The 16,237-nt window shown below is 30.7% G+C and overlaps 1 protein-coding gene across 1 annotated transcript; it reads left to right on the top strand.

Annotated features, from left to right (window-relative positions):
• The first annotated feature begins 13,303 nt into the window (after positions 1-13,303).
• On the top strand, positions 13,304-15,547 carry LOC141674753 (putative caffeoyl-CoA O-methyltransferase At1g67980). The gene is made up of 5 exons (XM_074481453.1): positions 13,304-13,450; positions 13,553-13,638; positions 13,920-14,064; positions 14,768-14,899; positions 14,977-15,547. The coding sequence occupies exons 1-5, from the start codon at positions 13,397-13,399 to the stop codon at positions 15,277-15,279; spliced, it is 720 nt and encodes a 239-aa protein (XP_074337554.1). The 5' UTR covers positions 13,304-13,396; the 3' UTR covers positions 15,280-15,547.
• Positions 15,548-16,237: the final 690 nt, after the last annotated feature.

The following is a 16,237-nucleotide window of genomic DNA, read 5'->3' as shown; positions in this document are numbered from 1 at the left end:
AAAGGATTCAAACAAAGGCAATGGATTGACTTTGATGAAACCTTTTACCTGTAGCCCTGTTAAAATCAGTTCGGATTTTGCTTGCGATTGCTGCTTACTACGACTATGAGATCTGGAAAATGGCCAGATGGTTTTCTTTCCAAGGGAAATGAAAACCTAGTGTGTAAGCTGCTGCGAACCATATGTGGTTTAAAGCAAGCTTCTCGTAAATGGAACATCCGTTTTGATGAGACAGTCAAAGAGTTTGGTTTTATCAAAAACGTAGATGAACCATGTGTCTACAAAAGGGTTAGTGGGAGCGTGGTAACATTTCTTGTATTGTATTGAAATAGAGTTGACACACATAACAACATAGCAGACCCACTCACAAAGCTACTTTATGAAAGTCACTTTGATCGTCATAAAGACAAGATGGGTATTAGATACCAAAGTGATTGGCTTTAGTACAAGTGGGAGATTGAAAGGAATATGTCATAAGTCCAATCATGTATTAGGATTTAGGAATAACTTCCTGTGTAATCTGTTTTGATTTCATTGATATTAATAAAAGACTAGTTTTTGTTTTTATTACGGGCTTTATCTATTTAAGTGTTTAAATAAGATATACCATAGTTTAGAGTAAAGCTTTTTTATGGATTATAATGAGATCATAATAGTGAGACCTAAAAGATGATAACTCTAAACTTAAATAGTTCCTGGTCATAGGATTACTAACTGGTAATTAATAATCCGCAAAGATCGGTACATACTATGCTTGCTTCATTATGAAGGATGTCTGTTCTCATAGACATTTGTGTGGTGACACTATAGCTAGTATGTAGGTGCTTATTATAGAATAAGTTCACTGAACATGACTCGCCCAGCTGAACAACTGATGGAGTTCACTCACGTGTCAGCAGTTGTTCACATAGTGATAGTTGTACAAGTATCCTTAGACTTGAGGTCTTCATAGTCATCTTGTGTACACTAAACTATACTTTGGTTTAGTTCTTAGTCTCCAGGGACAATTATTAGGGCTCTACTGGGTATAGGAATTTGTACACGAAGATAGTGTATGATCAATAAAGGATCTACCCCTTCCAGTGAAGGAAGCGAATGTTCAAGGCTGATCCACTTATGCTAGTTCAAGAATCTCTGGCCAGAGTGAATGAAATTAGAAAGGAGTTTCTAATTTGCATAGAACTAAGCATAGTAAATGGTAAGCAAGTGATTGAATTAGATAGGCTTGACACGAGATCCATGCCTTGTATTTAATCGGGACATTGTAGGGTAGAAGGAGTTTATTGTACGGTAACTATTCACTGAATAGGTTCTTGGTATTCTAAGCAGTGAATTCATATTATCGGGATAGTCGTGATATGCTGAGAAGTATTCCTCACGATGTAGAATAAATATGATTAATTAATTAATCATATTTAATAAATTAGAGAATTTATATAAATAATGATAAAATAGTTTTATTATTATTTATTTCTACTACCGGCTTAATATTGAACCTACAGGGTCACACCATAAAAAGAGAATGATTTAATGGTGGAGGAATTAATTATTAATGGCTAATAATTATTTATTTATGAAATAAATAATTAATTGGCAAATTTAATAATTGATTAAATGAGATTTAATTGATTAAAAATTAATTAAGAAAAGTTCTTAATATTATTAATTAAGGATTTAATTTTTTGGAAATTAAATCAAGAGAGAGAATTATTTCTAAAGTGTTTAGAAAAAGGATTAATAATTAAAAGGTGTTTTAATTATTAATGAGAATAATAAATGGGATAATAATAATAATATTTATGGGAAAATTTCAGCTGAAATCTTGCCTATAAATATACTATTATAAACCCTATTTTTATTCTAATCCCAAAATTTTATAAAACCTAATTCTCTCCACCTCCTCCTCCTCCTTAACATCGTTTTCTTGGTGGATACCGGTGGAGTGCTTCACGTTTGAGGAGCAGCTGCTAAGGATCTCCGATCGTTGCTTTTGGATTGCATATTAAAGGTTAGTAATCGATCCATATGTTTTTACCATGATTTATATGCTTTTATTTGGATTTTATATGTGTAAAAGTGTTTTACCATGCCTCTGATGCGACTAAAATCCAACAATGGTATCAGAGCATAGGTTGTATGCATATAGATCTGTGGTAAAAATTTCAGAATTTTATGTGCTTGTATGAATTAATTATAATTTTTACAAGTTATATCATGGATTAATTTTGTCTGATGAGAAATCGTTTCTCAGAATAATTTTGAATGTTAATCTGGGTTCTACAAGTGTTGTAGATCGTCTGGGTATTTTTCTTATATTTTTATGATGTATAGATTTTTTATTATGAATTTTTGAAGTTGTTGAAATTAAATTCATAATTAAATAAGTATATATATATATGTATATTCAATTGTATATATATATCTGCTATATATATGTGGTTGTTTATGCTGCTGCACGGAAAGATAGATAAGCAAAGCAAAGGTACAGAGTACAGTACGGCGGCACGGTGACCAAGAACGAAAAAAAAAAACAAGCAACGGCAGCTGCTGCAAGAGAAGGGAAAGGTGTGTCGCGCATTCCGGGAATGCGTTACACCCTGTGGCGCATTCGTACACCTTTTAATGGCTTAAAAGGGTTGTAACGCATCACCGGAATGCGTTACAGGGCTTGTAACGCGTTCCTGTAATGCGTTACAGCCCGTCTGTTATTTTTTAAATTTGATTTCTGGGAGTTTCGTAACTCCGTTTTGGGCGTGCAATATACCGTTGGATTCGTTTTTCCAAGACGGATCTAATGAAGTGATCAATTTTAGTTTATATAAAAGTTTTGAACTTTTATATTTCCGAAAGTGTTTTAAAGCTGTTTTTTAACTGTTATAACTGCTTTTAAATGCTTCATGTGATACATAGAGATGTATAATGCTTAGACCAATATGCTAGATGATGTAACATGCCTACCTTGATGTTTATTCATGTTTATATATGTGATATATGTTTAGTTTATCATGCGATGATAGATTTAGGTGAACTTAAATGAACATAAGGCGCTTGTTAGACAATCTAGTATAGTGAAATTATTTCATAACCTTAAGAATAATATTATGAATACAATCATGAGATTCTTGTGTTTATGAAACACGTAATTGAATATGAATTTTCAATATTGAGAGAAAGGATGATTCTGTCAACAACAGATTTCTATTTAGAGAATTTATATAAATAATGATAAAATAGTTTTATTATTATTTATTTCTACTACCGGCTTAATATTGAACCTACAGGGTCACACCATAAAAAGAGAATGATTTAATGGTGGAGGAATTAATTATTAATGGCTAATAATTATTTATTTATGAAATAAATAATTAATTGGAAAATTTAATAATTGATTAAATGAGATTTAATTGATTAAAAATTAATTAAGAAAAGTTCTTAATATTATTAATTAAGGATTTAATTTTTTGGAAATTAAATCAAGAGAGAGAATTATTTCTAAACTGTTTAGAAAAAGGATTAATAATTAAAAGGTGTTTTAATTATTAATGAGAATAATAAATGGGATAATAATAATAATATTTTTTGGAAAATTTCAGCTGAAAATTTTGCCAATAAATATACTATTATAAACCCTATTTTTATTCTAACCCCAAAATTTTATAAAACCTAATTCTCTCCACCTTCTCGTCCTTCTTAACGTCGTTTTCTTGGTGGATACCGGTGGAGTATTTCACGTTTGAGGAGCAGCTGCTAAGGATCTCCGATCGTTGCTTTTGGATCGCATATTAAAGGTTAGTAATCGATCCATATGTTTTTACCACGATTTATATGCTTTTATTTGGATTTTATATGTGTAAAAGTGTTTTACCATGCCTCCGCTGCGACTAAAATCCAACAATCTTGACTTGCTTTACTGAGAAGACAAGTAACAGATTCTGCATTTGATGAGTTGAAGTCATCTAGGTACACATTTCCTTCTCTCACTCCATTGAGAACCACTTTGTTGCTCCTCTTGTTTGTCACAACACAGGCTTCTGAATTGAAAGTTACTGAATTGCCCTTGTCACAAAGCTAGCTGATACTCAGCAAATTATGCTTGAGACCATCCACTAGGGCAACCTCCTTAATGATGGCATTGTCTTTAGAAATCAAGCCATATCCCACAGTAAAACCCTTGCTGTCATCTCCAAAAGTAATACTTGGGCCAGCTCTCTCCTTGAACTCTGTGAGCAGGGTAGAATCTCCAGTCATGTGTCTTGAACAACCACTATCCAAGTACCACATATTCTTTCTATTTCCATGCACACATCAAAACCAAATCAATTTAATTTTGGTACCCAAGTTTCCGTGGGTCCTGCCTTGTTAGTTTTCTTCTTTTGTTTCTTAGGTTTTATCTCATTTGACTTGAGGATATCAGATTCATCCTTAGTCATCTGAGTTGGACCTTTAAAATCAGTCATTAAAACAGAATTATCATGCACATTTTGATTAACAGAAAATGGCATGCTATTTGCAAACATGTTATTCCAGTAGGGCATGCTAAATGGCATTTGATGCATACTAAATACAACATAATAAGGATTAGGTGCAAATGGCATATTAGCAAATTGTGCATTCATATTCTGTGCAGACATATCATTCATAGGCATAGAAGGCATAGCACTCATGTTGGGAAAAGAAGGTGGTACAGATATGGGAGTGGGCATGACAAATTTGCAATTAACAGACAAATGATTAGCACTACCACACTTAACACATATTTTTCTTGGAGCATACTTATCAGGTGTGTAGTTGTTATGTTTGTTAATTTCTATTTTCCTATTTCTATTGTTTTTCATTTTAGCCTCTATTTTAACCTCAATCTTTTCTAGTCTGTCATTCAATTGCTTGATGGACAGATGTCCAACATTCACTTTCTTCTCCTTCTTCACTTGACTTGTTTCTCCTGAAATAAAGTTTTTGGAAACTGATCTGTATTTTTCATTTAACTTGGAAAGTTTGGATTTACTCACAGGTTTGCTCACAGCCGACGGATGAGGATTTATGTCACTCGACGGATAACCTTTTTGATTATCCGACGGATGACTCTCATCACCCGTCGAGTCTACATCTATTAGCAATCCTTCAACCAAATTGGATTCCAGCTTCTCTTTACTCTTTTTTCAGGCTGCATCACAGAAGGACTCAATACCTTGAACTTTGGTGATTTGAGCATGGACATCTCTAGATGATTTCCATGCCTTAATCACCTCCTGTTCTCGTTCAAGCTGCTTCTTCAAAATCTCTTCTTTCTTCAAGGACTCAGTTAATTCATCCTTAGCAATTTTACATTCTATTCTCAATTTTTCAAATTTAATAAACTGAGACTCTAGCACATTATTCCTCTCACTTAAAACAAATTGTTTTCTTTAATTTTAGAATTTTCTTTAGTGAGGGACTTAAGTGTAACACGCAAATGATATAATTATGTAGACATGTCATTTATTGCATCATTACACTCAGCTTTAGATAAATGTGCAAGGTTAGTGGTGGTTACCTGATTACTTGAAGAACTTGTTTCTGTTTCATCACACTTGGCCATTAGGGCTAGATTGACATAGCTGACATCTTCATCCTCATCCAGACCATCTGCTGCCCAGTCATTTTATTGTATAATGAAAGCCCTTTCCTTTTGTTTGAGCAACTCAAAATACTTCTGTTTATAATCCACAGGCTCAAACTTCTTCTTGCTGGAATCTGACTTTATACACTCACTGGCAAAGTGCCCTGCCAAGCCACATTTGAAACACTTTTATCCACCATGTTTCTATTTGGCTTCGCTGCTCCAAAGTTCTTCTTGAACTTGAGCTTGGAAAATCTTCTGGAAAGAAATGCAAGATGTTCATCAATATCATCCATATCATCTTGGATCAAAGAATCTTCATTTTCTGCTATCAGCCCCTTGCCCTAGTTTTCACAGACCTTTGAAGTAGACTCAACAGCTTCTATCTTCATCTACTTCTCTTTCTCTAACTCAGCAACCAGTGCAATGGACCCTCCTTTCTTCATCCCTTTCTCCATTCTTTCATTTTGCTCTATTTCAAGCTCATAAGTCTTTACAATGCCATACAATCTCTCTAGTGTAAACTCCTTGTATTCTTGTGAATTTCTCAATGAGACTGTCATTGGTTTCCATTCTTTTGGAAGGGATCTTCGGAATTTGAGGTTAGAATATTTGGTTTGATATACTCTTCCATGCAGCTTCAGAGCATTTAGTAGCTTTTGAAATTAACTAAAGATGTCAGTGAGAGTTTCACCTTCTTCACAGTGGAAATGCTCATATTGCTGAATTAGTAACTGCATCTTATTTTCTTTAACTTGTTCAGTGCCATCACAGATTATTTAAATTGTATCCCAAACTTCCTTGGCTGTCTTGCAGTTAATGATGTTATCAAACATGTCACAATCAACTCCATTGAACAGAATATTCATGGCCTTCTTGTCTTTCCTGACTTGTTCAACATCAGGATCTGACCATTCATGCCTTGGCTTGGGAACTGATGGCTCATTTCCAGTTGCAGCTCTCATTGGTACATGAAGGTCTCTCTCTATGCAATCCACATAGGCCTCATCTTGAGAAAGTAAATGAAGATGCATCTTTACCTTCCAGTGATGGTAATTATCTTTGTCCAGAAAAGGAATCTTGACTCCAACATCCTTCTTGTTCATCTTGCTGTTTGTTGTGATCTTTAAACTCTTTGTGCTTCAAGAGCTTGCTCTGATACCAATTGTTAGTCCCTAACAATGTAGCAAGAATTACAGAAGAGGGGTTGAATGTAATTCTAGTAAACTTTTTCTTGAACTATAAAATGTTCTAACTCAAACTATATATATAAGTGTTTTGATTTGCAAGGTACGAAATCACAAGTTAAATAAATCAAAAACACAAAGTAATAAAAACACAAGTCTTTACAACTTTCTGGTGGATTTGAAAGTATCCACTAGAGATATATATATCGAATTAAGAACTCTGTGAAGAACAAATTGTCTCACAGCTGCTTTACAAGTGAATAAACAAACTATAGAGAAATTCTTAACAGTTACAACTTTTCTATTTCTCTTCTAAATGTGTTTGCTTAGTTGTTTATTCTACTAGCTACACTTGGTTTATATACCACCAAGTTTACATGGTATAAGACAGGATAATAAAACAAAACTATCAAGTCAAACTCCATGATGCTTCACTACTCTATTCCAGCATCTTTGAAAATCTTCTTAATCTTGCATGGAAATGGTAATGCTCATTTGTTCTTCATTTCCTGTTAAACAGGCTGCCACATTCCTTTTACAAACACCCAATGCATGTGACTGTGTTGTCACTGTCAACAAATGTTTGAATTGATCATCCGTCGGGAACATGCTTGTCATCCGTCGGGTTGCCTTGTTGATCATCTATCGGGTAGACTTGTTAATCATCCGTCGGGTAGTCATTTATCACTTGACTCCATTTCATTTGTGCAGAATTACAAGACATCTTATATTTACATTTAATCAACCTATTATGCACATCTACTAGCAGTCTACATGACTCATAAGCTACTACAAAATCTATACAAAGATGTTTGCAGAAATGTGCTACATGACTTATTATTAAATAAGCTACTCATCCGATGGATATCAATTAGTCATCCGTCGGGACTATATTGAATTATCCGTCGGGTACTACATTTTTCACTAAGTTAAATCTACTAAGGTGTTTTGTTAATGTAATCATCAAGTTCACAACATATTCCCAATAATAAATAAAGCAACATTAACCAACATTGACTTGTTTGTAATCTTAGAAAAATATTCTAAGTTTCATATACTTTGATCCATTGAGTATTGCATCTATTATCAAAATGTTTAGGAATTTGCAAATAAGTATAAAAATTATTCTAAATTGACAACATATGGTTACTTCTAATAAAGCAATCAAACATTTTAACCATAGTTGTACTTTAAGAAAAATTTCTACACTTTCTATATTAGTATAAATGACTGAAGATAAGCATTGATTACTTAGAGGAGTTCTAAGTAATGTCACAAATACTAATACTTCACAATTAGTTCATAGTTGAACTCTTAACTAAATATCATTAAATGATATAAGTCAAAAATTACACACAACTAATCATGCTACAATCATGATTCTGATTTCAGTGAATTCTTAAGATGTAAACATTTTTAAATTTACTAAAACCAAAATCTCATAATTAACTTATAACACATAAGATACAATCAATATACTAGATATCAATTATTGACATATTTGGTTATAATTAATCATGCTGCTTATTTATTTTAAGTTAGTTTGAATTATGGAGCAAATAAAATCATTGAATTGCTTCAATTTCCATAATCCAAACTACCCAAACTAAATATTAAATAAATAAATACTAAATATCTATGAGTTAGATACTAGCACTTAAATTTTTTCAATTATCCTTGAATAATCGCCAATAGAATATTGACTTATATACATGGCAATCACTCTCTGGATAATTAGTAATTTTAGAAATACTTTTTAAGCATATAAAATATTGAGTGTTTTATACACATGACTTATAAAATACTTCAACTTTCAATATCAGTGATTTTAGAAATAAGCATTGATTACTTAGAATAAATGCACATGAAATAAATTTGTTACTGATTACAAATGCTTATATGCGTAATGCTGATAGTAGTGCCTCCAGATGAAGGATTGTTTATATCATATGCTTATTCTCTTTTTTAACTACTGCCCTAGTGCCCTTGCATGGCCTCAAGACGGCCAGGTAAATTTATGTTATGCCTATACATGTTCGTCACATTTTATATTGAATTCTTGGGCCTTTCTATAAGCTAATTAATGGTTTTATTTTATTTCATAAACAAAAACTAACTTATATATTTTCTTTTTTCTTAATGGAGGTTTTTGGGCAATAGATCCAGATCCGGAGGCACAAGAGGTTGGCCTGCCATTAATGCGTGAGGCAGTGTGGAGAATAAAAATCAACTTCGTTACGCAATTCTTCTTATGAAAAATGCGAGGGGGGGTGGGGTTTTATTCCATTTTTGTTTATGCAGACAATGATAACTACAAAAAGTACCATGATCCAAGCTATAACTTCTGTTTAGTTGCTGAAAGTTATGTAGACCTGCAATGAAAAGACTTGTCTGCCCTTCAAACCTTACAACTGTAGATTCGTTCGAGTGTATTAAATTGGGATTTTAAGGAATTTAAAAGAATTTTAAAGGATTTTGAAAATTCTGGCATATTTGGTTTGTATTCTTTTTTTAAAAAATTTAGTGGTATTCAATAAAAATTGAAAAAGTCTTTTAAAATCTGGAGGTATTCAATTTAGATTTTAAAAAGTTAATTAAAATCTGATGGTATTCAATTTAGATTTTAAAAAATCCATTAAAATCTGGTGGTATTCAAAAGGTCATGATTTTTTTTGTATTTTATAAAATTATAGATTTTGATGAATTTTCTAGTGTGTTTATGTTTTCAGAAATCTTAGCAAAATTCAAGAGATTTTGATGAATTTGTAAAAATCACTACTCAGACTCTACGAGATTTATTCAACAACTCCGCTAAAATCCGCGTCAATTAAAATCGACCAAAATCAACAACAATCACTCAAAATCAATGAATTGTTATAAATCCTCTAAAATCTAAATTGAATACACCGCCTCAGTTTGCATTACAAATTTTGTCTTGTAGAGTTGTAGTCGATATATTGTAATAATAAATATTAAATCCTCGGTCTTACCTAATTGTTACAATTTTTGGGAGAAATGTTCGCCACTTATTTTAATATGAATAGATGATATTTTATATTATTTTAAAAAAAATTATTTTTTTAAATAAAAATAGAATGTTTAAATTTTTATTCTGAAAAAAAAAATTAAAAAAATATATTAAAGTATACTTTCTATTCATCTTAAAATGTATGTCGATCATATTTTATTATAAAAATTTGGAAGAAAACGAGGGAACAGTGGTATCTATACTATATTATTATAAACGAAATATGAGTTCGTTTGGTCGGTTGGTTAATACCTTGCCAAAAACAAGTATGCTAATACTTTCCAAAATAAAGTATAAACAAATATAATATTATTAAAATAAATAAATAAAGTATCTAATATCTATATTATAATATTATAAGCGAAACATGGTTTCGTTTGGTCGGTTGGTTAAAACATTCCTAAAAATGTATGTTAATACTTTCCAATATAAAGTTTAAATAAATATAATATTATTATAAAAATAATTCAAGTAGCTAATATAACTACAAACTCTATGAATTATTATCCAACTTAATATCTAATTGCACTTAACTTTTTTTTATCTCTTTTGTTAAAAAACTAAACACTTTCAAATAAATTTTAATAAATCAAATTATAATATAATAATATAATTAATAAATTAATAAAAAATATTTAAAAATATTTAAAATAATAATAATAATCTATCTATACATATTATACTATTATAAGTAAAATATGATTTTGTTTAATTGATTGATTAACACTTTCCAAAAAAACAGGCTAACGCTTATCATTTTTCATTAAAAATTAAAAATAAAACTCTACGCCGCAGAGTAGACTGACTCAATGTATGCCTCTCCCTCTCACCAAAAATACACTTTTCGTTTATCATGCAGACTAAAAATATATTTAATTAATTAAAAAAAATGTCATATACACAAGTTATGCATTCATTAAAACTGCCAAATTTCCCACACAACACACTTGCACGTCGTTGTCACAAGACTCACTACTAAAAAACTACTCCATTGCCCATTTATATTAAAAACATATTTAGATCGCAAAATTAATAAATAAATTAGAAAAAAAATAAGATTAAATAATTTATATTAAAATTAATATTAGAAACTTCAAAAACTTATTTATTTTATATCATAATTTACCTTTTATAATAAAAAGTAAATATAAAATTAATAATAATAATAATATGATAATAAATATTAAATTTAAACCATGCATCACATATGTTATATGTTATTTTAAGCGTAATAGGTTATGATTGGTTTTTAATTAATACCTTCCAAAAAAATAGTTAACGCGACTTTCAAAAACATTATTAATATCAAAAATAAGAAAAAATATGTATTTTTGACTCTTGTAAAATTAATTCAAGTTATAATTCTTTTCGAGTCGGAGACCAGATAATCTCATAATCAATTAATTGTTAATAATTAATATACATTAGATGAACACAAATACTATACTTAAATATTAAATTAAAAATACATGAATCGAAAAAAACACAAAACTTTCATTCCCTTAGCATCTTACATAGGCCAACATGAAATAAAATTTCTTATGTTGAAATAGAATTCTTTATGTTTAAGAAACACCGATAACTAAAAAATTGATATTTTCGAAATAAAAAAAATTGAATTTAGGATTTGTACAATAAAATTTTTCACATATGTTATATGCTATTTTAAGCATAATAGGCTATTTTAAGCGTATATTGATTTTTTGGTAAATACTTTCTTAAAAAATAGTTAACATGACTTTCAAAAATATTATTAATATTAAAATTAAGAAAAAATACGTATCTTTGACTCTTCTAAAATTAATTAAAGTTATAATTCTCTCCGAGTCTGAGACTAAATAATCTCATAATCTAGTTAATACACATTAGATTAACACAAATACTATATTTAAAAATAAATTAACAATACATGAAATCGAAAAAACGCAAAACTTGCATTCCTTTACGATCTTACATGGGTCAACATGAATATGATTTCTTATGTTGAAATGGAATTCTTTATGTTTAAAAAATACCGATAAGTAAAAATTTGATGTTTTCGAAGTAAAAAAATTGAATTTAGGATTTGTACACAAATTTTTAGCTATAAAATAAAAAATTATGGTGTAAGTATTAAAATATTAGTAGACATGTCATATTTTTAATATTTTTCGATTTTAATAATTTAGTATTGATATCTGATGGTATTATTAAATTTTAAAATAAATATATGAGAATCTTAATATTTTAAATATCCCAATTTAAATCCATCAAAAGTATAATATAAAAAATATATGTATCATTAATTTCAATAATACATATATTATATTTTATTTAATTATCTTTTATAATTTTTTTATTTTTATAAAAAATATTATATAAATAATAATATTATGTTATCCGTGCATAACACGGTTATAGAGCGGACAATCAGGTCGTGTCGTGTACTTTCGTGTCGTGTAATTTCGTGTTTCGTGTACGTAAACACGAAACCCATATCCGACCCGAAATGATTTCGTGTACCCATATGTGAAACCCATATCCGATTTGAATCGTGTCGTGTATATTAAATAAAATTTAATATAATATATAAGAAAATTATTTTAATGTATAATTTATTGAAATATGGAGAGTGTATATATAAATATATATATATATACATAGTATTCTATAAAAACTTGTAAATATTTATATTATATTTATATTATATACATAAATATATGCATGTGTTATATATATTAATTTATAAATATATTTATCTCGTGTAATTTCGTATACTTTCGTGTATCTAAATTGAAACCCATATCCGACACTAAATCTACCGTGTAATTTTGTGTTCGTGTATATTCGTGTTTCGTATACCAAAAATTAAAATTCATATCCATATTTTCGTATCGTTTCGTGTCATATTCACGTGTCATGTACCAAATTACTGGCTCGAGAGGGATACATGCTAATATTATTAATTTGAAGGCCCCCTTTGGAGGACACGGGACACGCCAATATCATTTCGCAAGAAAATCCTGGCCGACAGTTAAATTATTGAATACTATGATTGGTTAAACCTTTGTACTGCAAAGCAAATGCTTTGGCCACTCTGGTGTAATTGACCACCTAACTTCTGCAATACCTCTTTACAATCAATTACTAGGGTAGATGTTTGAAGGCTCCTCTCATAGTTATGTATTTCTTTTTATATTTTTCCTAATCATTTTTGTAAATTTGAAATTTCTTAAATGTTGGGCAACAAAAGTCAAGATTATTAAGTAGATCATGTGGTAGGCTCTCTACGGTATTTATTTATTATATCACACTTAATTTATTTTTTCACATACTTCAATATGTTTTGACCAGGTAATTAATCAATATATTTTTAAACATTTTTATAAATTTATAAATATATTTTTTGTTCATAAAAAAATATTTGTAATTACCTAAACAAAAAATGAAATATGTGCCAAAAGTTTAAAATCATAAAATACAAAAATTAAAATTCAATAAAGATGCAAAATTAGAGTATATATATGTTAGATGGATGTTGGCTATCATCAGCAGTACTTGGCCAAGTAGCTGAAGCAGGGAGTGAGGTGTCAACGATCCTCAATGGCAGAAGCACCAGTCGGAACGACACTTCTCAAGAGTGAGGCTCTTCAAAAGGTACTGAATGTGCTGCTTTAAGTGATTCTTTAGTTGAAAGTTTATCAGCAGAGTACATATATACTCAAGATACTACTATTTTGCTGAATTGGTGGTGTTCAGTACATCTTAAATGTTAGTACGTTCGGAAGGGAACATGACCAACTTAAGAAATTAAGAGAAGCCACCTTCCAGAAATATGGCATGAGGTAATCAGTTCATTCAAAAAGCAGATTAGATTTCATATGTTGTTTGCATGCAAACATATCCAATGGCTTCAAGAACTGATGTATTCGTCCAAATAAGTAAAGTGCATTTTGTGTACTCGCACTTTACTCACGACACAGGTTGCACTTGCACTAGTTCAAAAATCCAGCATTTGAAATACCAACATGTGTTTTTCACTACACCTAGTTGCATTCCGTTAATTTGGGTAAACTAGAAAGCTCAACTTTATAACTAGATTTGTAATCATGCTCAATTTGTACAGCGCGGAAGTAGGAGTGACTCCTGATGAAGGACTATTCTTGTCTATTCTTTTGAAAGCCATGGACGCAAAGAAGACACTAGAGATTGGTGTGTTCACTGGTTATTCTCTCCTAACTGCTGCCCTTGCATTGCCTTATAATGGCCAGGTAAGTTCTACACCGTGTGTTTGGCCACTTTGATTAGTCTGTGGGTGTTGTTTTATCGATAGCTAGGCTGTATTTGGATGGGGGTTGGGTTGGGACGAGCTCATGAGAACAATGTTTGGGAAAGTTTGTCAAAGTAGGGGTTGTGTTTTGTGAGGGTTCAATGAACAATGTTCACGAGATCAAGGGTTTAATTTGCAATACAAAAATTGAATTTTTCCAACACCCCAATCGGTGTTGGCAGCTTACCTTTTTTTTATTCATCCTCTCTTTCATTCTCTCTTTCTCACTCTCTCTCTATTAAAGTTTTTCCATTTTTTTCTCTTTGATTTTTTTTTAATTTTTAAAAATATTTTAAAATTTAGTGAAAATTTTTAGATTAAATATAAAAATATTCACTAATTTTTTCAATATATAATTTATACATGATGAAAATCAACCTTACTAAAATTCCAAATCAAATATGTCAAGGGTTCAACCCCTGCTAACTCCGCACCTACATCCAAATGAGATAAGTGTTCAACCCAACTTAGTCCAACCCAACCCCTCCCTCCTCAACCCCAATCCAAACAAGGCCTTAGTGTCAGGGTACTGAAATCGATCTGCTTAACTGCACTCTTCACAGTCTTGTAATAGGCCACCTCAGTTTTGTAATTTTTAGTATTTCTTTATGTTGATAAACCGTAATGGTGAAAATAATTGGCAGATAGTAGCTATAGATCCGATTAGGGAGGGGTACGAAGTCGGCTTGCCATTCATTCGTGAAGCTGGCGTAGACCATAAAATCAACTTCATTCATTCAGATGCCTTTCCTACTTTAGATGAGATGGTGAAAAAGGTAATTAGTAATTCTTGCAATTGAAACTTGTAGACGATTAGTTGGATCTAGCAAATGATCATTTGAAACATAAGCAGGGAGAAGAATTTGATTTCGTGTTTGTGAATGCTGACATGCCAAACTACAAAAAGTACCATGAGCAAGTGATAGAAATGGTGAAGCTTGGAGGTATTATCGCCTACCAAAACACATTATGTTACGGTGCAATCGCCACTGAGGAGGAAGTAAAAGATGTACCTTGCAATAATGGCCATGAAGGATTTAGTGTTATCAGAGAAGCTATTGATGATTTCAACAACAGCCTAGCTTCGGACCACAGAATTGAGATTTCCCAGCTTTCGATTGGCAATGGAGTCACCTTGTGCATGCGCATGCTCTGATCATCCATTATTTGCTACATAAATTTGCTTTAATAATGATTTTCTCCCATGTGCTGCTCAATGTTAAGGTTTAAATGCTGGTGCTTTCATTATTTTATTTTTTTCCTCAATTAAACTCACGCACACCAAAAAAACAGAAGAAATGCGAGAGTTTAATTAGTGCGTCACAATATCAGAATATGTAAAGTTATTTGTATTTTACTTGAATAAACATGGGATCGATTGAATGTCTTTCCCATATATGCATTTTTATGCTTACAAGGTTTTATGATGCCTCTTATAGTTGTTTTACTTAAAATAAGGTTTTTTTAGGAAAATGCTAGAGGTACAAAATTAGTTACTAAAATAGTTACGAATGACACATGTCAAAATATAAATGGACCCCGTACAGTTACATCAATAGGATCAATTGAATTTTTTTATTTTGTCACATCAGCCATGCCATGTCATTTTATGACAATTTTTTGTAACTTTCTTTTATACCTTTAACATTACTCTTTTTTTAATATCGCTAGAAAATTCGGTGCTTTGTTAATTTAGGTAGCAACAGGCAAAACAAATAGCTACCGACGTTGTAAGTGTATGTACAATCATCTCAAAGGAATACCAAACACAGAGGAATACCTAACGGACAAAACACCAATTATTTAAAGTTAATATGCTATGTTTTATTCAGAACAGAAAAATACAATACTCTAGACAAAATATATCTAATTAATACTCCCTCCGTCCCTAAAAACGTTTCTCATTTATGTTGGACACATTTGCCAATACACACTTTTGATTATTAATATCTTTAATTTCGTATTAATATTAAATATAAAAAACTTCATTGTATTAAAATACTCATAAATACGAATTCAACAAAATCACTCATCATGTTTGATCTTATAGATTATATGTTAATTAGTAGTCAATCGCTTACAATAAACAGTACGAAAATTAAAACGGGAAGATC

Source organism: Apium graveolens, chromosome 1 (genome assembly GCF_009905375.1).
Source record: "Apium graveolens cultivar Ventura chromosome 1, ASM990537v1, whole genome shotgun sequence".
NCBI lineage: Eukaryota > Viridiplantae > Streptophyta > Magnoliopsida > Apiales > Apiaceae > Apium > Apium graveolens.
This window is presented reverse-complemented; position numbering and strand designations above follow the sequence as displayed.

Excerpts from the sequence above, each read along its gene's own strand:
- LOC141674753 (XM_074481453.1), top strand. The coding sequence starts at position 13,397 with ATGGCAGAAGCACCAGTCGGAACGACACTTCTCAAGAGTGAGGCTCTT. Across the intron at positions 14,065-14,767 it reads CATTGCCTTATAATGGCCAG|ATAGTAGCTATAGATCCGAT; the intron begins GTAAGTTCTACA and ends AATAATTGGCAG. Across the intron at positions 14,900-14,976 it reads TAGATGAGATGGTGAAAAAG|GGAGAAGAATTTGATTTCGT; the intron begins GTAATTAGTAAT and ends AAACATAAGCAG.